At 42.0% G+C, this 24,803-nt stretch overlaps 3 protein-coding genes and 1 non-coding gene across 6 annotated transcripts; 3 read left to right on the top strand and 1 right to left on the bottom strand.

Annotated features, from left to right (window-relative positions):
* The first annotated feature begins 33 nt into the window (after positions 1-33).
* trnar-ucu (transfer RNA arginine (anticodon UCU)) lies at positions 34-121 on the top strand. The gene is given in 2 exon segments: positions 34-70; positions 86-121. It is a non-coding gene; the product is annotated as a tRNA-Arg (tRNA).
* A 479-nt stretch (positions 122-600) lies between these two features.
* On the top strand, positions 601-13,559 carry LOC109642553 (oxysterol-binding protein 1-like). 3 transcript variants are annotated; one of them, XM_020107383.2, is made up of 17 exons: positions 601-950; positions 1,922-2,094; positions 2,393-2,601; positions 3,106-3,274; positions 3,585-3,696; positions 3,940-4,123; positions 4,416-4,533; positions 4,811-4,868; positions 5,080-5,244; positions 6,555-6,800; positions 7,771-7,891; positions 8,163-8,266; positions 9,028-9,123; positions 10,056-10,243; positions 11,287-11,522; positions 11,642-11,680; positions 11,810-13,559. In XM_020107383.2, exons 2-17 carry the CDS (start codon positions 1,958-1,960, stop codon positions 11,950-11,952), a joined length of 2,325 nt encoding a protein of 774 aa, XP_019962942.1. In that variant the 5' UTR covers positions 601-950; positions 1,922-1,957; the 3' UTR covers positions 11,953-13,559. The 3 variants fall into 3 exon arrangements, with proteins under 3 accessions (XP_019962942.1, XP_019962941.1, XP_019962943.1); XM_020107382.2 differs by having other exon boundaries at positions 11,287-11,531; XM_020107384.2 differs by lacking the exon at positions 11,642-11,680.
* A 1,104-nt stretch (positions 13,560-14,663) lies between these two features.
* On the top strand, positions 14,664-18,727 carry LOC109642556 (N-acyl-aromatic-L-amino acid amidohydrolase (carboxylate-forming) B-like). Its single transcript, XM_020107386.2, has 7 exons — positions 14,664-15,016; positions 15,215-15,481; positions 15,566-15,761; positions 15,857-15,950; positions 16,041-16,148; positions 16,262-16,374; positions 18,471-18,727. The coding sequence occupies exons 2-7, from the start codon at positions 15,219-15,221 to the stop codon at positions 18,711-18,713; spliced, it is 1,017 nt and encodes a 338-aa protein (XP_019962945.2). The 5' UTR covers positions 14,664-15,016; positions 15,215-15,218; the 3' UTR covers positions 18,714-18,727.
* A 30-nt stretch (positions 18,728-18,757) lies between these two features.
* On the bottom strand, positions 18,758-24,611 carry LOC109642557 (claudin domain-containing protein 1-like). The gene is made up of 4 exons (XM_020107388.2): positions 23,813-24,611; positions 22,526-22,633; positions 22,112-22,249; positions 18,758-20,797 (listed from the first exon to the last, which is right to left on the bottom strand). Exons 1-4 carry the CDS (start codon positions 24,102-24,104, stop codon positions 20,577-20,579), a joined length of 759 nt encoding a protein of 252 aa, XP_019962947.1. The 5' UTR covers positions 24,105-24,611; the 3' UTR covers positions 18,758-20,576.
* Between the last annotated feature and the right edge of the window lie 192 nt (positions 24,612-24,803).

Here is a 24,803-nt window from a genome sequence, read left to right as displayed (position 1 = left end):
TAAATGCCACTGGGAGCATTATGTGCAACAGGTGGCTCCGTGGCGCAATGGATAGCGCATTGGACTTCTAGGCTCTGAAGCAGTGATTCAAAGGTTGTGGGTTCGAGTCCCACCGGAGTCGCATTTTTATTTATTTATTTTTAATCCTGTGTCTTGTTGCTTCTTTATCTGATCCACCGCTTGTTTCCACTTCTGTTCGTTTATAATTCTATTCAATGAATTAGAAACAGGAGTTCAACAGTAAATGCATGTCGACACTCTTAAACCATTATAGGAAGACTTAGCATCGGGAAGCTAACGTTAGCGCTGTTCGCTGGCTGGTGGTGAAGAACCGTGGTGCGGAACGAAAAGCAATATGCGATCAAAATAATAAAACAATAATATCGAAATACATGGAGCTGAATAAACAGTTGCGTCCTCCACACAAAAACTCGTGTCCGTGAATTCTCCCTTTATGTTGCGAGTCAATGAAAAGGTAAATAGCAGCTCTGCCTGTGGATTTGAATAAACAACTTTATTGTTTTGATGTGGCGATGAACTATTATTTTAAAATATGAAGAGAAATTTTTTTATCGGTTCATGTGACCTGTCGTGTTTCTACACGGAACTGAATCGTGTTACACCGGGTGTAACCAGCAGCGAGCTAATGTTAGGCTAGTGAGGTGCAGCTAGCTAGCATTGGGTTCATGTCGGCGTGCGCGGGTGTAGAATGAACAACACACACGCGGTTGACGGAGGGACACGGGTTCGTTTCTTTGGTGTCGCGTTGTGTCGCCGTCGCGCCGCTGTTCGCCGCCGCCGCCGCCGTCTCACGCCGAACCGCTCTCCTCCTTGCTAGCTAGCTAGTTAGTTAGCATCCCCGGCTAGCCACAGCGGCGTATGGGTGTCCAAGTTAGCCGTGACTTCACCGGGTGTCTGGTTGCCTGATCTCACGTTTCGGACACGTCAAGGTAAACGCTTCTCACACCGAGCGAGTTTAAAAGCCAGCCGGCGAAGGGAGGGTGGCTGCGGCGGTGCAGCTCGCCGTGCACCGGGGTTGTGAATTTGTGAATATGCACACGTCAGCCGGTAACCTCCGAGCAAACATGTCAGCTGGTGTAAAATCACTTTAGCTCATGTTGTAGCTGTGCCACCGTGACTCCCACTTAGCCTCACTGGAGCTAGCTAGCTTCTGGTGCCAAGCTTTTTTTTTAATGAACTTTACCTTTTGAATGTGTGTTGCTGTTTGTGTTGTGTTGTGTAGAAAAGTGTTGTCGTTGCCCTAAAACATCTTTTTTTCTGACGCGTGTGAAGAAATGTCAACATCTTTGTCAAAGTTATTAACACTTAGTTCGAAATGTCATCAAGAAGACAACAATGACTCATCACAATGTAATCTCTCCTTCATTTAGACAGTAGAAGTGTTAATAGTGAATCTGTATCGATCCTGTAGTTAACCTTTGACCCCTCCTCATGCCACACTGAAAGATCAATATCCACCACCGGTGATGGTTTGTAGTAATGTTGCATTAAATGTTCAGCTGGTTCAGTGTGAGAACAGGTAAGTGACTTGCAAATAGTTTTCATTGTCAGTGGATCTGCTCATTATCTTTGCTGGATTGTTTTGGTTGTAAAAATGTCAGAGAACCGGCTGCAACATCACAAACCCCAAGTTGATATTTTCAAGTGATTTTGCTTGGAGTCTAAAAGGCACGGATAATGAGACAAAGAAAACCATTATATTTTTAACTTTGACAAGTCTCGGGACCGGCTAATGTGACTCATTTGCTTCAGAAATTACATTAACAACAAACAGATCATCTAAATGATTGTTATTTATATTCTGAGTCAATCTTTTTTTAATTATGAATCAATTTAGCTCTGTGTAATAGCACAAATCTTGTCATGTGTGTTTTAACTTTATTTTTCCATTTGTTTTAAGGTTCCTCAAATCTGTAATCTGATTTTGGGGGCAGTGATGTCAGAGCCTAAGACCCCCACCCCAACCCCAGCTGGCGACACATACAAAGGATGGGTGTTCAAGTGGACAAATTACATCAAGGGCTATCAGCGGAGGTGGTTTGTCCTGAGCAATGGGCTGTTGTCATACTACAGGTTGGTTTTCCTCAAAACACAGATAACACAAAACATGCAGTCTTGATGATGTCACTTGAGAAATAGCTTTGATGCATCCTCAATAACTAGTTTATATGTACACCCAACAAACTGTCATATTAGCCTCACTTTATCATGCGTTATTTCTATTACAATGTCTGTCAAATTTTAATCTCTCTAGAATAATTAATAATAACTGGGTTTTACAGTCTGTAATACTGGCAATTCTGTTATAGACAATTTTGCTTTTCTCCATCTTTACATTTTTACCAAAAACTCAAATTTCTCTGGTTGTCAGGACCCAGGCAGAGATGGGCCACACGTGTCGGGGCACGATCAACTTGGCCACAGCAACCATCACTGTGGACGATGCCTGCAACTTTGTCATCTCCAACGGCGGGGCGCAGACGTATCACCTGAAGGCCAGCTGTGAGGTGGAGCGTCAACGCTGGATCACCGCCCTCGAGTTGGCCAAAGCAAAGGCAGCTCGCATGCAGGCGGAGTCAGGTAAGGCCAAGTCCTGATTTTTAACCTGATCGGACCCATTCAGCGTTTAATTGGCAGTCAATGTGTAAACTCTTAAAAGATGCAATTTAAGGGGTTGCTGACACGTTGCACACCCCAAATAGATCTCAAGCAGGCTGAATTTGTAGATAAGTTGATGACAACCACAGGCAATCAGTGTGCAGGGTGAAGTGACAATGGTGAGGGTACATGTAGTTGTGAGGTGCCCCCTGACTTCTGCATATTGCTGTAATGCGAAGTACTTATTAAAAAAATAATTTAGTAGTAGTAGTTTGTGTGTGAGCCACCCAAAGTAAAAGCTGTGTAATTACTACTTATTAAGTAATTTTTTCCTGAGCTATTAAAAAGGTTATTAAATTCTGATTTAGCAAGGATTGGAGGACTCCCTGTCACAAGACAGCAAGTGTTTTTGATCTGTGGATTTAAAAAAAACTCAGATTGAGATTATGATAGCAGATTTTTTTAAAGTCTTCCACTCGTCAACAGATGACTCCGGGGATGACTTCTCACACTCATCTGCTCCAGTGGCACCTGGACAAGGTGGGGGCTCTCAGAATTCAGAGGTCCAGTCTGCTCTCAGAACACTCGGCAGCAAGGTGGAGGACCTCAGCACGTGCAATGACCTGATCTCAAAGCATGGCTCCGCCCTCCAGAGGTCAGGCTCTGTCGCTCTGTTTTTCTTTGTGCTCTCAGTCCACAGTTCACATGTCTTCTTTCTAAAAATAACAATTCCAACACATGCTTGTACACTATACGCACTTCATGACATTTGTAAAAACACAATGACGCGGTGTCAAAGATAGATTATTAATGTAGGTGTGGTGTTGCCAACTTGCAAATAAAGTATGCAGATAAACAGATAGACAGACACGCCATTTGAGTTATAAAAATAAAGCCTGTAAATGTCATGCCCCTGGTTTATAACACTGTAACTCAATGATGCATTGTGTGTTTTATTATTTCAGGTCTCTCACAGAGCTGGACAGTTTGCGTCTGACTGGAGAGGCTGGTGATAAGATTCGTCAGGTCACAGAAAGGGCCACGCTGTTCCGCATCACCTCTAATGCCATGATAAATGCAAGTGTCACGTCTTCTCTCAGTACATTTATGTTTTGGTGTTTGATTATGTAACCAGGGAGACTGAGCCTGCTGACGTTTAGAAATGTGATTTGTTTTCCTCTGGACTGATCTTGTCTGAGCTCAAACAACCCAAACCCACTGCATCCTGTCCTCCTAGCTGGCCAAACCAACTGTTCTCAATAACTTAATTTTGGGCTTCAGTGGTTCTAAGTGACCCTGTGTGAATGTTTTGCTTCTCAGGCGTGCCGAGACTTTGTGGCTCTGGCTCAGGCGCACAGTAAGAGGTGGCAGAAGGCCCTGCAGGCAGAGCGGGAGCAGAGAGTGAGGCTGGAGGAGACTTTAGAGCAACTGGCCAAGCAGCACAATCACCTGGAGCGAGCGTTCAGAGGGGCGTCGCAGGCAAACGCCACAGCAGATAATAAAGGTGGGCGCGACTCTCGTCTTGACCCCGACCATTTCCAAAATTACAGTTCCCAACTCATTATTACTCAGATTATTTTTGTGAACACATATCCATTAAATCATCAAAGCATCAAATTAAAGATAGCTACATGTAACAGACATCTTTAATTCGACTGAATTTTTATCCTCTTGATCGTCTCCAGAGTGTGGGAAAAACTTGTGAGCCCTAATGCTGTCCACTGTTGACTGTAAATTAAACCCTTGACATGGAACATTTTAATGGAATCTGGTAAACAAAAGCTTTTTCTGTGAAGGTGCTGCCGGGCCGGGAAAAGGCGAGGCCAGTGACGAGGACGATGACAATGAATTCTTTGATGCTATGGAGGAGGCTCCGGAGTTTATTACTGTACCTGCTGATCCCCAGTTCCACAAGTCAGTAACTTGCCATTCATTGTACATGTGATTATAGAGCAAGAAGCGTTCAAACAAAGTGTGAATTCCCAGAGGCTTCATTGGTTTATTTATGTGACCTGCTTCCTTGTCATGTAGAGTCATTAAATTATATGGGTTTATTTCTTTACACACCTGTGTGCCGTAATTTATGACTGGTACACTGTTCTAATATCCTAGTATCTTACTTTGGTTGTTGGTTTAAACAGAAATCTTCCATACACCAATGACACAATCTTTCTTTTCTAATCTCTCACAGAAGGTCAAGCAGTAATATCAGCGGGTTCAACAGTGAAATGTGTCCTGATGATCAGTCGGTATGTCTCAACTCACCAGTAAAGTGTATTAAAATGTTGTCAACCATCATCACAGTGTTTTACTGCAACCAGATGGTAGATTTCTTAATACTGAAGGTGTGATTTTACTACCATCATTTCAACAATGACTCATTGGAAAACCAGTGAAACATTCTTAAAAGCTTCATCATTTTCAGTAGGTTCCATACTGACAAAACTTTCTGTCCTTCAGCTCAATGAGGAACCTCTGGCCATAAACCAGGAATCCCCTTCTCAGGAGCTAGTGCCCTTAAAGAAGAGGCGAACACGCATCCCGGACAAACCCAACTACTCCCTCAACCTGTGGAGCATCATGAAGAACTGCATCGGCAAAGAGTTGTCCAAGATCCCGATGCCTGTGAGTAATTCTCTGGCTGTTACACAACACGCAGTCTGACACTCAGGAAGTTTGTTTGCTGATCTGTCAATGAAAAGGTCCCAGGGACGTTCACCTCCTCCTCTGGCTGTTCTTTTCATGTCTTTGTTTGTGTACTTGCAACAAAGACGCCTCCAGGTTAACAAGGTAGACATGGGGTTAAGGTCATAACAGAACATGCAGCTCCAGCGTGCAACTGTCATGTTATTCGAATGAGTGTTCATCTTTGTCACTGCAATACTAGTTCTCTCACATTCTTTTGGAGCCATCTACAATTATAGTACCTCTATCGTGTCATCTGTTGTGGGATCAGTCATCAAGTTATTTTTGGGTTTATTGAGAAACCCTCTGGAGATACAGTGTTGATCTACGATCTTTGTTTTGATTTGTTCATTTCCCGTAAAATCTCATCTTGCATGCACCTTCATTCCACCAACTGCCTCCTCCTCCTCTCTTGTCATAGCTGCTGAATAATATGAAATTATATTTCATACTACTGTAGTTGAGTTTTATGCTGTAAAAATCTATTATAGTTTAACCTCACTTTGTTTTATTTGATTCTATTTATAACAATAGTATTAACTTTTCATATGTATATTATTATCATGTTCCAGAGCTCCCTTGAATTTTGTAGGTCATATAAGGGGAGTTATCATTATTATTATTATAATTATTATTATCATCGTTGTTATTAACACACCCCAGTCATAAAATCATCTGATTTAAAATAGATAATTATTAACAGTTTGCTTTTGAAAAACAATTCAGTGTGGGACAATACAAGGAAAAAATAGACGGTTCCAAGAAAATTAAAAATCAAGTAAAAAGACTGTTGCAATCCAGCCGTGGAGAGATGTGGAGGATATTTGAATACATTTTAAAAATATTTTTAAGCTGATAAAGACTCTTTTATTTCCTGCAAGAGACTATGTTTGAGCATATGTTCCACTAAGTAACCAGCAGAGGGCAGTATTGGTTAAGCAAATTTCAGTGAATCAATGATGAGGCTCTTTTTTGCTTGTGAGAACATTTTGACGTCTAGTTTTTTAACATCATTAGGCATAAAGAGACCTCAGCAGTCCATGTTCTGTGGGTCTAACATCTGTTTGTCATCAGGATAACAATGTCTAAACAAATCAAATCAAATATATTGTATTGTCCCCATGGAGAAAGTTTTCTTGGGCCAAAGTGCGACAGCAGTTGCAGAACAGTACATTGTACAACAAACAACCAAAAACAGTACACAAGTTCATATCGTGTACATTAATTTGCACCTGTTGTGCTCTCTGTAGGTAAACTTCAACGAGCCCATCTCAATGCTGCAGCGGTTGTCGGAGGACCTCGAGTACCACGAGCTGCTCGACAAGGCCGCCAAGTGCCAAAGCTCCCTGGAGCAGATGTGCTACGTGGCAGCCTTCTCCGTGTCCTCGTACTCGACCACCGTCTACCGCACGGGCAAGCCCTTCAACCCCCTGCTGGGAGAGACGTATGAGCTGGACCGCCGGCGAGAGAGTGGCTACCGCTCGCTCTGTGAGCAGGTGTGATGTGTCCTCTGCATTTTCCCACACTTCTAGTGTCATGTAACAGTGTAGATCATTTTTAATTGCACAAAGAAAAATCTATTTCCGAGAAACATTGAGAGAGTTGTAATAGGGTCTAACAAGGAAGCGAGACTGAAAAAAGAATGGAGGAAGGATGACATGAAAATTCACCCTGACTCAGCATTTTGACACATTACAGGGAACTGGCAACCATGAGAGTTGACTGATCAGTCAGGAATAGAAGGACAGTTTAAACAGAATTGAGGTCAGGCCTGTCAGTCTTCCTTAACATTCTAATTTATTCCATATGTAGTTTTAATTCAAATTCTATAAAAAAAATTATAGTGGTTTGTTTAGCTATTATTATTTTTGCTATTACATGTTTTGCATGTTTCAGGCACGTCTCATGCATCTCTGATTCTGGTTCTAAAAAAGAAACTGAAAATGATCTGATCATTATCATTTTGATATCATATGAGCACAGTTGGAACAACAGTCTTTATCAGTAGAATATGTCTCAGATTTGAAAACATCAGTTGAAGCGTAGTTTTTTCTGGAGTCGGCTCTCTTTTCCTCTCTCTCTCTCTCTCTCTCTCTGCATTTGACTCTCTCTCTTTCTTGGAACGAGCGGCAACCAGATCACCTTAAGTTCACAACACGTTTGAAGCAGAACAATAGAATTTATCCAATAAATAAAAATACACATTCGATTTTTAAGTTTTCAATTCCAATTGCTCTTGTGTTCACACACATTTGCTAATTTTATTTATGCTTGCGCAGAAGACAAATGGTTCGATTTTGGACACTAACATAACTAGTTTGAAAGTAATGTTGCTTCGCTCTCTAATTCTGACATGAGAAGTGTAAATGGATTTTCACTTGCACTGCTTAAATAAGTGTTTCTGCATACTTAACAGTTTGGTTAGTGTGTTCGTTTACCACTAATGTATATGTTCCTCTTTCTCAGGTGAGTCACCACCCTCCTGCAGCAGCACATCATGTGATTTCTGATCGTGGTTGGACACTGAGACAGGAAATCACTGTTGCCAGCAAGTTCAGGGGAAAATATCTGTCCATCATGCCTTTAGGTACGACTCACTTTGGTTCAAAGCATTTAAAACATGTCTTGTGGTTTGAAGATGACGTTGATAGAGGGTGTGCTGTGAACATGGCAGTTACGTCTTTGTGGACAAAACAAAAGCTACAAACAAAGCAATGATTAGAGCATTCATCCACCAGTGAGCAAAGTCTGAGGAATTCATCAGTCACACCTCACCTTAACTGAAGGTTGTCAGTCAGAAGCCCGAGAATAACAAGTCGTTGATTGATTTTCCATCTGCGTTTCCTCTTTCTGTGCAGGCACAATTCATGCGGTCTTCGAAAAAGGCAACCATCACTATACATGGAAGAAAGTGACCACCACAGTGCACAACATCATTGTCGGAAAACTGTGGATCGATCAGGTGAGAGTAAAAGAGTTGCAAAATCGCACTGTTAAAAAAAAAAAAAAAAAAAAAAAAAAATTAAAAAAACATCTGTGAATAAAGAGCCCTGCCCTAAGTTGATGAGAACAACCTTGTTGTTGTTGGTGCATTTCCAAGAAGTCAACAACAGAAGGGAGATGAGAAATGACAAGTAACAAAGATCTCAGCTTGACTCCACAGACAAAATCTCTGATACTTATACAGATAGCCTGCCTTTTTAAATTACTTACCAAAGGGACGCTGATTTGCCGTCACTATCTGTATTTCTGTCTATTATAAACTAACAAGTCTATGTATGTATATATGATGTAATGTGCAAACTGTGTTCTGTCAGTGCTGTACAGTGCCACATATACATAGCAAGTGCTATTAACAGAAATATGCGATAAATGCATTTACATTACATTTCATATACTACCGTGTAAACTCTGCGTGTTTGAAACAGCTGCTTTAGTTAGTGGAGTGTGCCATAAGAGATTTTACATACCGGCTTGTGTGTGAGGTGAATCTGATGACACATTGCTGTTCTACTTGGTAGAGTAGAGCGTAGAGTCCATACATCAAACACCCAGACCTAAAATTTCTGACTATCCTATCAGCACTGACCTGTAAATGTCTCAAATTATATTAACAACAAATGCCGAAACCCTGAACTGAAGTTTTGAATTGTTATCCGTTTGAAAATGAAATTGTTCCCTTATATTGATATCTCTCAAACATACTTTCTGTTTCCCTTCTAGTCTGGAGAGATAGACGTTGTGAATCACACCACTGGAGACCGCTGCCACCTGAAGTTCGCTCCTTACAGCTACTTCTCCAGAGATGTGGCCAGGAAGGTTAGTAAAATGTAGAAACCTTTGACTTGGTTAGAGTTTTAACTTTTAATTGTAACACAGCAGAAACTGTTTTTCTGCTTTAATCAAAGCATAGAGAATACGTCCCCTTCTCACTCAGAACGCTGCATGGCTACTGGTCTAGGCTCTTGTCATCTCCCGCCTAGACTACTGCAACTCCCTCCTTGCTGGTGGGCCTGCTAGTGCCATCCGACCTCTGCAGCTCATCCAGAATGCAGCAAGTTCTCTCACACTACACCGCTCCTCCGCTCCCTTCACTGGTTACCAGTGGCTGCCCGTATCCGCTTCAAGACACTAGTGCTTGTGTACCGTGCTGCGAACGGATCGGCCCTCGTCTACATCCAGGACATGGTTAAACGTTACATCCCAGCCTGGCCACTCTGCCCTTCACCGGTTTGCTGCTCCCTCGCTGCGAGCTAGCCACTCAAAAAAAAATCACGACTGTTTGCTGTCCTGGCTCCCAAATGGTGGAACGAGCTCCCCATTGACATCAGGACAGCAGAAAGTCTACACATCTTGCAGCGGGACAAAAACACACCTCTGACTACACCTTGGCTAAGAAGATGATGGTCTAATAACCATCGTCAACTCTGATGTTGAGAGAAAAAAAAATAAAGAAAAAAGTTAGTTGCACTTATATGTTGCACTTACATGTAGCATTTTGTAGTTTGGTTCTTTTGAAGCTAATGTACTGACATGATTCTTGCTCTTCTGGGTTTGTACCCTCATGATTTAATGATATGATCAAATGAGTCTGATGTTGTTTTCTGTGCTACATGCATCGTACCTCTACTTTGAGACAGTAAAGATCTGCACTGTTAGTTTTAGCCCAATCATAGTTACATTTTATACTTTAAATGCTTCTTGGGTCATCATGTGTTACTCTGTTAACCCCCTCTGTCTCCCATCTGCAGGTGACAGGTGTAGTGATGGACAAAGACGGAAAGGCTCACTACGTGCTGTCAGGGACGTGGGATGAGAAGATGGAGTTCTCCAGAGTGATGCAGAGCAGTCGAGGTGGAGAGAACGGAGCAGAGGGCAAACAGAAGACAGTGTACCAAACACTCAAAGCCAGAGAGGTCTGGAGGAGAAATCCTTTACCGTAAGTACCATCACTCTACGGTAAGCAATGTTTAAACCTGTGACGTGTGCAGAGAATAAAACACCAGCTAACCAGGCAGGTGAGTCAATTGTTCTAGTTTGCACCGTAAATTGTTTGCAATCAAAAACCAACTCTGGATTGAAACTGATTCCAAATGTGTTAAGAACAAAAACTATGTTAGCAACATAAATAAAATAAAATATCTTTCAATCAATTTCTCAAAGCGAAAGTTTCGACTGGTTGCAGGTTAATTATGTATCACACGTGGTACTATAAATACTCGTAGTACTTTTCATTATGTGACACACACAAAAGCAAGAGTAGTGATTACGAATTGTTTATTCAGCTTGATCGCTTGATAAAAATAGAGCAAATTACATAATACATTGTCACTGAAAGCCAAAGAAACAAAAGAGTTGAAATTCAGATCTCCGTCAGAAAAATGTAAAGCTGAGGTTGTGAGCTCAGTCGTGAGTCGATGAAAGCCCAGACGATGGCCACACGCATGAAATATATGAAATGAAATGGACCAAAACTGGGTTAAATATATAATATCAGGGTTTAGGTGTATACCTGCACTTAACTGACCTACTTTTATTTCGAATAATGGATGATTACTATGATTAAAGTAGAATAATACCCAACCCTGCAGCATGTAGGTGGTGTTTAATTATCATTGTGACTGCCATGTTTACTTGAGCAATGACTGATGACTTTTGATTTGAAGCGTTCTGCAGTCGTTATTGCAGCCAGTGGCCGGAGGCATTATGTTAAAGGGCTGTCTGTGTATTTGCCACTAATGTATACACGATATCTCAAGAACACATAATGTTGGACCAGTATACTTCAGCAGTGAGGAAGGCCTTTTGATCTGAAGTGTTTCACAGTTGTACTTGTATCTGCTGTTGAGTCTTTTGCTTGTTAAATTCATTCTGTGAGAATAATTGTTCCATGATGATAATGATAATACTTAACTATCTTTAAATGATCCCTCATAAATAAGTGATTTGCTAAGTTCTGCTGTTGTTAATCTTTGTCCGCAGGGAGGGAGCAGAGACTATGTACTACTTCACCGCCTTGGCTCTGACCCTAAATGAGCCCGAGGAGGGCATGGCACCCACCGACAGCCGTCGCCGGCCTGACCAGCGCCTGATGGAGGAAGGTCGCTGGGACGAGGCCAACGCAGAGAAGCAGCGGCTGGAGGAGAAGCAGCGCAGTGTCCGGCGTGAAAGAGAGAGGGAGGCCGCCAGCCAACGCACCTCCAGCCAATCAGATGAAGGTGAGTCAAGTATGTATTAATGCTTTTTCTCTTCTGTATTCTTCTCTACCTTGTATGGGGAAAAAATCTTGGAACAAAGGGGTAAAAAAATGTCTGTGATCCCCTTTTTGTTTCAAAAGCTGTCGATGAGGATTCTCTTACTGATCCCTCCTTAAAAAGCAAGTATTCCTCTTTTTGTCTCTCTCACTGTCACATCTTCACACTTGAGTTTCTGCTCTAATCATCGCTATAGATTGTTTGCTCTCAGCATTTTTGGCAATTGTTTGACAATCTCTTGTCTCTTTCAGGCGCACCTCATGACAACTACCAGGCACTTTGGTTTGAGAGCTGTGAGGACCAGATCACAGGTGAGCAAATCCATCTCTATAAGGGAGGCTACTGGGAAGCTAAGGACGGAGGCAGCTGGGAGGGATGCCCAGACATATTTTGACCGCGGTGTTGACTGCAAAGTGCCCTGAAGAGACTGGTCCATCAAAGCTGCCTGGTGGACGCCGACCACAAAGGCCTGCTTGCCCCCTACTCGGACGGCTGCTTCCCTCCAGCGGCTCTCTGTTCTAAGAGATCTCCAGGACGGTCACTGCTGTCTGATCCGGAGGGAGCAGGGTTTTCCCTCCTTGAGTCTTTGCATCGACCCCCTTTGTTGCTGTCACACATCTGAGCAGGCTGGAATGAAAGTCTCTGTGCTGCTTGGACTCGGGTCAGGCTGGGCATAAAGGGGAGGAAATGAAACAGGCAGTGCTTCCAAATCTAGAGTAGATCCTCCTTGTAGTCTCTCTGCTCAAGTCTTTTCAGTCTCTCAGATCAGGAGCAGAAGTTTTTGTGCTGAAAACACCTTGTGCGATATTGTAGTGTACCTATTGTCATCCACAGCAAACGTGTGCTTTGGTAATAACTCTAAAAGTGGGGCTAAGACCTGGTTAATATATAGATTTATAAATAAATATGATTAAGATCCTTTAAGTAAAATGTCAACTGGTGGCCTTCAAGATGTTAGTGAGGATTTCTTGTTTCTCTCTCTAATTTAGTGTCTTAATGTAATGAAGTGAAGGTTCTAGTGTGCTTGTGTGTATGACTGCATATCTGTTCTTCCATCACTTTACATCCCTGCCACTGTGCAGTAAAAAAAATGAAATGATTGGCCAGAATGCTGGTTGACCCTCTACACTGTCATGTTTTATTGTTTTTTTTTTAGTTTTTTTTTTTACCAAGGCTTAAAGGTGAAAATTACAACAAGGCCTAAGCACTCGTTCTCTTCGCCTTAGAAACAAGTAGCCTGCTCTCACTTGCATTTACATCACAAATGAGTGGATACAATCCTGCCATTTATCGCTGGTTTCTTGTACAATTTAAACTTTGAAGGTGTACTTAAGGAAAGAAATACGTGAAGCTGCTTTTGAGGTGGTGAAGTTAATTTTTTTCCGGTGCTGAGGAAATCTCATATAGTGCAGTTTTGTCAAAGAACAGTTGATGGAATAATCCGTTTTCACAGCGTAGGGAATAATGTTTTTTTGCTAACAAGGTGAGAGGTTACTTGGTTACATGGCAGTATAAATTGTTTTAAGAAGTGTTAAATACTTGCTGTGGTTTATTTCTTGTGATGGTATCAAACAAATGAGCAAAGACAACAAATTAAAAGTAAATGCAGCGGTGAAAACAAATGTCACACCATTCATCTGCAGAAGAATCCATACATATGCAAGTACATTTTGACACCAAAAACGTGAGATATAATGTGTGTGTGCATTTCATAATTTTGTTTGTAAGTGTACTTAAATATGAAGAATAAATAAACAAAGAATTTAAAAGAAATGCAAATAACTATGATTTTATAAATGTATAGAATTTCATATTATAGTATTGATAACTGTAAATTAGTTTTTCTTGTATTTTTGTTTCCTCACATATTGGAAGAGGACTGTCTTCACTTTCAGAAAAAAAGGGAGTTTCCATCGAGAGGGGAGACATGACATTGTTCAGTATTTTGTATTAACAAAGAAAAATGATCTGTAATAAACAAATGCTGTGATGTCAAACAAATAGCTTTTTATACTGTTCTTCATGTAAAGATGCTCCAACATTTGTATTCAATTCAACAGAAGGTAATATGTCCCACTAGTTTGTATTCCAGCTGGTTTTATGATTTCATATTGTAGTTTAGGAAAATCTTTAAAATGCCACACCTCATTGAAAATGTCAAACTTAGCATTCAAATGTTTCGCGTATTTACAAAATTATTTTATTCCAAGGGAACGTTTGAACCCAAAAGAAGCAGCATGAGATAAAATAGAACTATACCAGTAAATCTGGGGCTGGGCCATTAAATATGAGGATTATTATGTTATTGCACGTATATTACAGCTGCTGCAGAACTGTATGTTGATAACAAGAAATTGCAGGACAGAAATTAAACTCTAAAAATATGTTTGCACCATTTTGAAAGACTGTTTATCCTTTAGAAAAGTCCAAGAAGTTTATTTTTAGCAATTCATTTTTAGTGATCCTCTCCAGAGCCTTAGCAGAGCCTGTCCAGTTCCAATAAATGTAATATTGAATTGGCTGCTGGTCCTCAGTTAATTGGAGTGAATAGAGCTAAACGGCAAAGACGGCTCACTTTTCAGTTTGATAACGGCAGTGTAGCTTCTTTATCAAAATGAAAAAATATCAATATCCCTAAAACAAGACAGAATGTATTAAAATAGGAATTCAATTATATGATGCCATCAAAAATTGAGTATAATAAATAACAATATATCCAAATGAATAAAACCAGTGTAAATTCAAAAAAATCCATAAAATAGGGGAAAATAACACTGTTTAACTTATTTATTTTAAAAGGCAGATTTTTCCTTGAGCAGTCAAACTCGACTCTGGGTTTAAATCACCGACTGCTTCACATGATATTTTCCTGACGAGAAGAGCTCTTTGTTCCACTGTTCCCATCGCAGGCGCCTCTCCTGCTGTGTCATGCCAGCAGATTTATTTTCAGCCCATTTTCTGAAAGGCAGACTGGAACCTACCATCCTATACAAGGGGCAGAGAGAATCGGGAGTCGGGGTGGGGCTTGTGCCTCGGCTGACCTCACAGCCCGTGGGGGACCAAAGGATGCAATGGACTGCACCACATCCCACTCAGGACACACCCTGATACAGCGTAGTGCAGTGCAGTGGACAAGAGGTGGTGGAGGGACGCTGGGAGTTTGCATAACAGGCAGCTGAAGCCTGTACAGTGGGAGGGATGGGAATGCTGAATCAGTGAAACTGCATGAAAGCCGGGTGGAGGGTGGAAGAGGGTAAACGGCAGGGTAAGATGTACAGTATGACAGCATCTCCTCTCGTAGCTGTGAATGTGGAGCTGACAGTTCTACCTCAGGCTTTCCTCCTCAGTTAAAGAGACTTTGAATACACTTTTATCTCTGTGCCTCTTCGGTGCATTAAAAAAAAAAAAAAAACTACTGGAACTGCTCCTTTTACAGTTCAACGAGCCAGAAAAGCGAGGTAAGGTTTCACAAATCAATATTTCTGCTTTATGTTGCAGTGTCAGTGAGAACAGAAGTGATGTAGCCAATGCGTCGCACTGAGGGAAACAAGAGGGAATCAGATTTGCAGTTTTGTGCAATGATGCATACTGAATACAGACAAAAAGTCTCTAACATTTCTTGCCCTCTTCCCCCCGTGATGTGTGTCTGCTCTCAGTCTGATGGAGGTGGACGAGGTGGTGTGTTTACCGAGGTTGTCCCGAGTCGCAGTGTGTGGTGGTACCCATGGAAATGAGCTGTCCGGGGTGTACTTGGTGAGAGAGCTGCTGAAGGAGAAGAAGAAGGTGATGAGGGAGAAAGAGGAGGAGGAGAAAGAGGAGCCAGTGTCTGTGCTGATGGTGCTGTCGAACCCACGGGCCACGCAGCAGTGCCGCAGATACGTAGACACGGACCTGAACCGCTGCTTCACCCACGCCACCCTCAAGTAAGGCAGCAGCCAGAGGTGGTGATGATGCTGATGTTGAGACTGATGATGAGCTGTCTTGTTTGGTTTTTTTCTGTCTCCCAGCGGTCCCGTATCAGATATGGCCCCGTACGAGTTGATCAGGTCCCGAGAACTGAACACGCTGCTGGGGCCCAAAGGCAGTGCCGAGGCGGTGGATCTTGTTTGTGACCTCCACAACACCACCGCCAACATGGGCCTGTGCATCATCGCATATTCTGACTGCGACTGGATCTGCCTGCACATATTCAGACACCTTCAGGCAAGCCACAGACCAATAGTCAAATCCATTTCCTCTGCATATTTGAGAAACTTTCCAGAGTCAGTCACATCAAAAGTCTGACTTGTCTTTTTCAGAGGCACATGCCAGATGTACCGATGAGGTTCATCCACTTCGACCTCTCCAGAAAAGAATCCTATTCCCTCGATTCAGTGGGAAAACACGGCTTTGGTAAGATTTTCATTTTTACTACAAACTGATTGTTGGAAGCACAGAGAAGCTCCATGATTTGTGATGTCTGCCGTCTAAAACTTTCTGTAGCGATGGAGATCGGCCCTCAGCCCCACGGCGTGGTGAGGTCAAACATCTACACGGCGATGAAAGATGGCGTGCAGCACATGCTCGATTGGGTTCGCTCCTTCAACTCAGGTACATTTAAACACAGGTTACCAATGGAGTTATCTCACTTCAAATGCAAACTTTGCACATCTTTTAAACCCTTGTTGGACTACATCATCGGCTTGTTTTGCTTTTATTCTCAGGTACTATTTTTGAGGGAGGATTTGTGGACGTGTTCACCATGGTTAAACACATCGACTACCCAAGAGACAGCCAGACTCACGACATCACAGCCGCCATTCATCCACAACTCCAGGTACAGTCTTTTGTAGCTGCAGGATTTTTAAACAGACGGGCCTTTGTCAGATTTGAAAGCCACTTCACCTAATTGTGTAAGTTTGAATTAACAAGGGAGTGGATAAGTAATACCTTAATTATATTACAGCGTGGACACAAAAGGGGCTTTTGTTGCAAGGAAAAGTTTGTTTTTTTTAGAAGGTGCTGTGAACAACACAGGGTTGAATTGTATTCCTTGTTTGACCTCCCCTTAGTATTCACAGAATTTGTTGCAACAACAAGGGGAGGTGTCTTTCTCTAAGACGTCTTCATACCAAAGAGCAATTATGACGTAAAGTGTGGAATCTTCTCCTATTTATAGCCGATAAATTACTGTGTTGACTTGCAGGAATTTGTTTAACCAGAAACTCGAACTCCTACCACGCAGGTCGGGCCTTTATGAAGAATTTCATGAGATTAATGTAATAATATATAACAAATAAGATATAATATTAAAAACAGTGAAGACCGGAATGGCAGTCAGTTGAGAGCATAGGCAACCAGTCCCCTTACATTCAGTCAAGCTGCACACTCATAGATATCAGTTCCCTTAATGTGCCTGAGTACTTTCATCAAGATCCATGAATTATTTAAAGGAAGTGGGAAAAAAAACCCTCCTGGATCGAAACCAAAGTATAATGTATTCTATTCTGACCCATACCACATCCTTCCACCAAGTGTTGCTGTAATCTGTTTGGTAGTTTATAATCTTTCCTGCAAACTGACCAGGGTGATAACACAGCCTGCTTGGCGGAGGGAACAAAACACAGTGATGGCATCGAACATGCAATGAATCAAATGACTCTGAGTGTAGTCTTGAGTCTTTGATTCAGTGCACAGCAGGAAACAACTGTTTACTGGGATTTAAACTGAGCTTTTCTTTACAGAACATTGAGGAAATTTGAACTGAAAATGATGCAGAAGACACAGACAAATAAAGTGTTTTGTGTGTCTTCTGTTGTCTCAAGTTGAAATGTACTGATGACGGTGCAGGTACGAAGTGGAAAAAAACGAATAAATAAACGTGTCAAGGTGTGTGCACGTAGATGACAGAAATAGAAACAGGTGGATTGAGTTGTACAGTTGTTCAGTAAAGTTCCTGACAATGACGTGCTGGCATTGTTGATGACTAGCATGACAAGCAGCCTCTTTATGAATAATTGGCATTGTGACTTTTACAACTGCCTCTGTTGAAACTGTCTCAGAGGTGCTGATTGAGATCTGTGGTAGAATCAAAGAACATTAAAGCAGTTAAGCAGCGATTGCTTCTGTGACTCATGGTAATTCAAGGAGGATGTTGCAGCCCTTACCGACATATCGACCTAAAATAGCTGGTTACAGAAGAATCCTCTTTCGGACTGGAAGAGCAACAGAAAAAACGCGGGAGGATCTAGATGACGGTCCTTGTGAAATTAAGTCTGATCGGTCAGTCTCTGCCTTTTTTAAAGTAAAGGTTGCAAACATATAAACCATTATTTTCCATAAATAAACCAATACAACTTATAATCATGAATTGGAATGAACAGCTCGTCCAAGACGCAGCAGCCAAACTCCCCATCAAAGTGATTAAACAGAGCATATTACTTTCATTTTATTGGCTTTATTGGCTTCCAGTGAATTTAGGAAGTGAATTTAAGATTTTATTGTTGACTTTTCAGGCCCTGGACTTGCACCTAAGTACATTTCAGATCTTTTGACACTGTGCTCGGTCGTAACCTGAGGTCCACTGGTGATGGGGCCTTTTTTTGTCACTCTTTGAAACAATCTCCCTGAGGAGATCCATCTTTCAAACTCCTTATCCTGTCTTAAAGATATGTTTTTTTATGTGTTTAATTTGATCCTGTTTTTACTCTTTTTAACTTGTAGAGCACTTTTTAACTCCAAACTATTGAACTAAAGTCCTTTTAAAACTTTTTAGCAACTTTTGTGACCTCTGCTCCTAAAACCACAGCACAAAGCCTCTTGGGAACCACTGTCGGCTGTTGAACAGCTGAAAACCCTCACACATAGAAGTGCAGGATTCTCAGCTGACAGCAACATTAGCTCATAAATCTAAGTATTTGCCCTCCCACACAGGACCGAGACTTCTGCCTGCTCCACCCTGAAGATGCACTGTTCCAGACTTTCTCAGGTGAAACACTGAGATACAAAGGCATCGAACCTCTTTTTCCTTTCTTTGTCAACGAATGTGCTTATTACGAGAAGGGCATCGCTCTCTCCCTGGCGAGAAAGAGGCACGTGATGATCCCCGCCATCCGGGTGCAGACCGAGGCGGAGCAGAAAACTAACCAACAGGGATTTGAGTCGGAAGAGGAGTGAGGACGGGCTTTTTACAACACAATGACACTGATGTGACTGTGAAATAAATTTTTACAAAAAAACTTTTTATTGAAACGACAGCAGTTGCTTTTGAACACTTTTGCATACGCTCACAAACAACATTCAGGTGGAGGATGGACGACACATTCACTGTAGATTCACAAAAGCACAGTCATACAGCTGTTATACAGTATTTACTCTAATGTGGATTCAGGGATTTAGGAATATCTTGTATTTAAAGGCTGAATACACGAGAACACACATTGTGCATCATTTCACAGGCTTTATCCCATAAAACCTTATGAGCGCTGTTACTGTATTTATCAATGGAAACTGATTTTAAAGGTAACAACAACGTTTCTATAAATACAATTGATTTTTGGGACATTTACATTGTGAAAAAATAGAAATTCACTACCAAGCAATACAGCAATATTCAGATATGTTCAAAAATAATTTGCAAAGGAATATTGTAGCTTATCATAATATGGCATTTAAAGTACATTCATAATGCCTCGCAGGGAACTATTTCCCTTAGATCCTGTTGATTTACTGAGCTTAGTTTTTTTTCCCATAATGGTGAATATCAAGGAACAAATATAAATCAAATAAATAACAATATTCCCTAACTAAATTCACAAAAGACATGTGGAAACCAATTTCAATAAACACAAAACACAAAGAGGGGAAGTAGCACTGTTACTGTTGAGTACATGAGGGATTTTCATGCAAAAAGCCACAAAAATCTGTCAAAACATTAAAATCATACTTGAAAATAGCAAAAAGAAAACAATATTCATAAAACACCATGTGACCTTAATCAATTCCACAAGTAAATAAATCAATTAAGTCGCTAGTCAATCTTAATAGGACTGACTTTGGACTTCTTAAATCTTAGTAAATTAAATAATCATAATAGCTGAAACATAGATACAACAATAGTATAAATATAGTCTCTCATTGAGGTTCACATTCCCAGACTGTGTGTCTCACCAGGTTGGTAAAAGACGTACTACGGAACGTAAGAAGAAATATCTTCTATTGTTTGTCGTGGCACAGTGATGCAGAAGTCTGGGTGCGACCAGGACATCTGCACATTATCAGAAATGCCACCCCACCCAGTTTTCATCCTGGGTGTGAGCAGAAGTCTTAACACATTTCAACCAGTGGAGGTCAGTGAAACAGTTGAGGTGTCACACTCTCATACCACATACCACTAACGCAGTACCGCACTGTATATAGTACAAAGTATGTTTTTCTTTTAATGCCAGGGACTTATACAGGATGCATGTTGACAGACAGCCATCTGAGACACACCTGCCTGTTAAAGAGCTGTGCTTTTCCAAAGTTTGTAACATTTAAACCTTTTAAATTTAAATGTAATTTAAAGGTTCAGTGTGTGAGATTTTGGTGAAAGGGAGCTATTGGCAGAAACTGAATATAAAATAATCTTAGTGATGTTTTCATTTGTGTGTAATCAACTGAATTCTACAAATTGTTGATGTCATACTGGTTTTTAAACTGGTAGTGACAGGCTTCCTATAGTAGACATGATATGCTGCTATCTTGTGATCCAGCTCTTTTCTGATGTGAATGCAATATATGTTGAATGAACGTGTAGTTATCTACTCTCTTTTGTTACTCTTAACCAAGCATGTGCTGCGCTATACATTTCTGGTTTACCTTTTTTAAACCAATTCCCCGAGAGATGAAAATCAAATCTTTTAATGCAGCAGATAGGGTCTTTACTGTAGTTAATCCATCAGAGGTGCACAGATTAACCCACATCCCGTTTCTCTGAGATTGTCATATAAAATGCATCTTGGGTGTCAGAGTGGGGTATGAATACACACAGCTCTCAGTCTATGCAACACGGTATGCAGTCATGCGGTAGTAATTCTGACTGTGGCTGCGTGCCGCCCACACCAGCAGCGCGGCGGCCATCATGTGGAGTGGCGAGGAGATGAGAGCCAAGTAGAGGGACCAGCCCAGCGAGCCGTCCACCTTGTCGGGGAGCATAGACACCCTGTGGAGCAGGTCCATCCCTGCCAGGTAGCAGCACACTGTGGCTAAGGTGCATAGACCTGTAGGGCACAGCATGAGGGGGCAGACTGAGACACTTATTTTTGTGCCGACATTTCACACGCTCATATATTTTACTTTTTTCCACATCAGTCGTTTTGAGAAATCCTGTTAGATAAATAGTAAGAGAGAGAGGGAAAGTGCACCAGCATGCACAATATCAGGATCCGGAAACTGAAACAACCATCATTCATTTTGTGATTTAGACCTGTTTATTTCTTACAATAAAAATTGCCAAAAGTTACAAAGTTTACCACTAAGTCCAAAATGTCCCTGATTTGCAGTGACACAGACGTGACTCAAGCCGAAATGGACAATTACTGACTTAAGAGTTATTAGGACATTGATCGAATGCTGTTGATGGTTGAAAAGCAGATTTTCTCTTGTGTTATATTGTATCACTCTGATTTTGTCTATTGTTGCATTGCTTTAGTCCATGAATGGTAATTATTGCTGTTTTAAAGCAGATAAACCTGCAATAACTGATATTTGACCAACTGGGAAAAATGCAACAAGTAGCCTAAACACAATATTGACATGTCGCACATGTTCGCACACAGCTCTAACTTGGTCTCAACCACTTCCTAAAAACTCTGTTGTGCTAACCAGCTAGTTGTTAACTTCTGTCTGCCACACCTCAAAATTAAGTTGTTGGAAGAGTGAGAATTCCAGTAAAGTTGCTCAACATTCAAATGCTTGTTTTTCTGGTTATGAAATTAAAGGCACGTGACTCAGCTATTCTTTTCCGTCCAGGTATTGCAGTATTGGTAGCACACGCATCATTGGCCTAGACTGAAACTAGTCATTTTATAAAGTAACTTACTGTAAAACGTAGCAAAGACATTCACTGTTCCCAGATGCTGAATCCAGATAATTTGTGCCATCATCAGGTTCAACTTTCAAATCCGTCTAATATTTAGCTTCATCACCAACACAGGGCAAAAATAATGCTAATCCTGAATATACCTGCTCATAAGAATTATCATTAGCAAAATCATTGCAAGCATGTCAGCATGTGGACATGGACTTAAAAACCTAACAGGAATAAATTAGAATATTTGGGAATAAGTTACCTTCTTCCAACAGTTTAAATTTTCTTCATGTCAATACATGATCGGATTACTTCAAATAAAACTAATGCAATTTGGTTGTGGACTAAATTTAGCAGTGAACATGCTTTTATGTTGCCGATGGACTCGTGTGACACTTGAACGTGAAACGTTTGAACTGCTTCTTGTTTGCTTAATTAATTTTAGTCTTTGGCTGCACATAGAGAAAGGCCGACAGAGAGGAAGAAATTACCAAACAGGTCTTACCAGCCAGCAGGTGAAGTACTCCGATGCCAAGGGTTGGGGTGAGGCTTCTGCAGAGGCAGGCACAGAATCCAGTCAGGCCTGCCAACACCACCAGGCCCAGGGACACCAGTGGCAACAGAAACTGACACCTCCACAGGTCTAAACACGCAGACACGGGAAGAAACCAGTCAGTAGGCTTCACAGTAACGCCAGTTATTCACCTTGACGACAGTGACCCAATTGGTGTTGCAGTGCATTATTCAGCATCACATATCGGACCTAATTAAAGGGATAGTTAACCCAAAAAAGGAAAAATCACTCATTATCTGCTCACCACTTTGCCGATGGAGGAGTAGGTGAAGTGTTTTTACAACTTGTAGCTTCAGGCAATGAAAACCACTGGAATATGGGTAAACCTGTTGTGACAGAACTTACATGTGCGCAGCATGTCCTCTCCACTGTTGTGATTTCCTGGTTCTTTGTACTTGGGAGTGAACTGCTGAGGCAGAGTGAAGCTTCGACACTCCAGCACCATTTTGGCATCTGTAAGAGGTTGTTCACTTAAATAAGCAAAATCTGAGAATGTATCAGACAGTTTACTACATGTTGCATGATGAAGTACATGTAAAAACGCTTATGTTTCATGTCATGTGCTGTCAGTATTGTTTTTTAAAAATGAACTAGTCCCTCATGGACAATACATATGACAACGTGTTAAGAAGCTTTATTTATCTGAGCTTTTTTTGAAGAAGACAATGTCCACTTTGCAAAATATATAAATCTTCGGCGCTAACTATGAACAAGGAATGACTTCCATGTACACCTTACTGAATCAGGAATTGTGCATGAATGTCGGACATGCACCTGGCTCCTGTGTGTGAATTGGGGCCCCTTTATGGCCGCCACACTTATCATGCCTGAATTATTTGGTTTGAATCTGAAAGGCCTCTATTCAAGTTTTTTGGTTTGACTGTCAGTCTGTAAGTTAGACAAAGAATCTTCTCTGTATACTACAGATCCATGTTGTAATGAACTCACATATGTAAGTCAACTGAGGCTCATCCAGTTACTTCTTTTCTTCACCACTGTGAACAAAGATTAGAAATTCAGCCATCTTCCCAGATGGCATACGGATGTGGGGCAATCCATGATGCTGCACCTTTAGTCACCCAAACATAATGGAAACATAAAGCTAAAAAACTAAACTGGCCCAAATATCCCAATACAAATGTGTTCCCTTTTTGGCAAACATGTGGTGCTCTAGCCAAGGTGTAATCTTGATGTGAACCTAAAATTGCCCATGTGGTAAATGGTGAATATGGCCCGGCACAAACCTTATTCAGGCCACCTTTGGTTTGCACATGGTATTGCTATGGTTTACATGTGGCTCAGATATGGCAAACAGGAGTGGACCGCCTATGTGGGCCGAACCTGGACCTAAACAGTTCTGCTGTGCGGGTTTCCTTCCACATCTGTGCACATTTTACTTCATTATGTGTTTTTTTTCCACAGATACTTGGGTGTGACTGGGTTCAGACTCAAATGATCACAGCGGAAATCCCCTGCACTCCAAGGATGATGAATTATCTGTTAAACCTGTTGGAGGATGAGCCACACCTGCTGTTATTAACGAACGAGCTGGTGCACCTGCAAAGCTTGGGAGCGATGCCGCCCCTGCTTGCGGAATGGATGGCGCGGTGTCATGCGAGGTGAGAGACGTACCTGGCTCCTTGTGCCAAAGAGCGTTGGCAGGGACGAGCACGCACCGCCACCAGAGGCCCACGGTGCCGTTGAGGCGGAACAGGGTGTCGCTGTAAGTTTTCTCATCAAACTCCCCGTCCATGAACTCCTCGTACAGGGAGCGCAGCTCCGACACGTTGGCCTCTCCGCGCACGGTAGGGCTGCTGTACTGGTACCAGTGCTGCGTCCCGATGGCCACCGATACGTACACGGTGGCCAGCGCGCTCAGCACGCAGGCGATGACCAGGGCCGTGGCGTAGCGGTTGTCAACCATTGTTCACCGGGCCAGGGGCGCGTCACAAGAGATTAGGTCGATGCCAGCGAGTCGCGCCCTCTGCGCGCATCGATGAATAGCGACGAATCCGCGATGCTTTCCCGCTCTCACCCAGGTCACTGTTTCATCGTCAAGTTCGCGAAAGAAGCAGCGAATAGAAAACAGGCAAAGACAGGCTGTTATTTTACTGACTGATCCTCAGCTTCAGCAGCCCTGCAGCCCGGCTTGGACGCGCCATCTGTTCCCCTGTCCCACTTCCGCGGATGGTGGGTGGCCCGACGCTGCGACAGACCCCCCCCCAGCAGCTGCAGCCCGCAATAACAACCTCTAGTCCTCGGCAAAGCATCGAACACAAGCCCGTGATATGATCATAATACAATAACGAGGTCCGCAGAGTCGAGACAACAGCGCCGGACAAATGCAAATAGGTTCGGTCCGCGTTGGGTGGCAGGATGATGCCGGGTGCGCGCAGGATAACGAGAGTTGTAAACACACTAATCCATGTGTTTTCCTCTTCCGGTTTGCGAGTCTGTCTATCGAGGTCATCGAGCGACCGGTGAAACATAAACAAGTGTTCAGGGAAATGGTTAATTGCATTGGTTAGTTGATTGATTCATTAAGTTGCCAAATAATTGATTGGCCTTGGAACAGATAGAGAAAAATACCCATTGTTATTAATAAAACACTACTACTACTAAT

This window comes from Paralichthys olivaceus, chromosome 22, assembly GCF_024713975.1.
Source record: "Paralichthys olivaceus isolate ysfri-2021 chromosome 22, ASM2471397v2, whole genome shotgun sequence".
NCBI lineage: Eukaryota > Metazoa > Chordata > Actinopteri > Pleuronectiformes > Paralichthyidae > Paralichthys > Paralichthys olivaceus.
The sequence above is the reverse complement of the archived record's forward strand: the minus strand, read 5'-3'. Positions and strand labels throughout refer to the sequence as shown.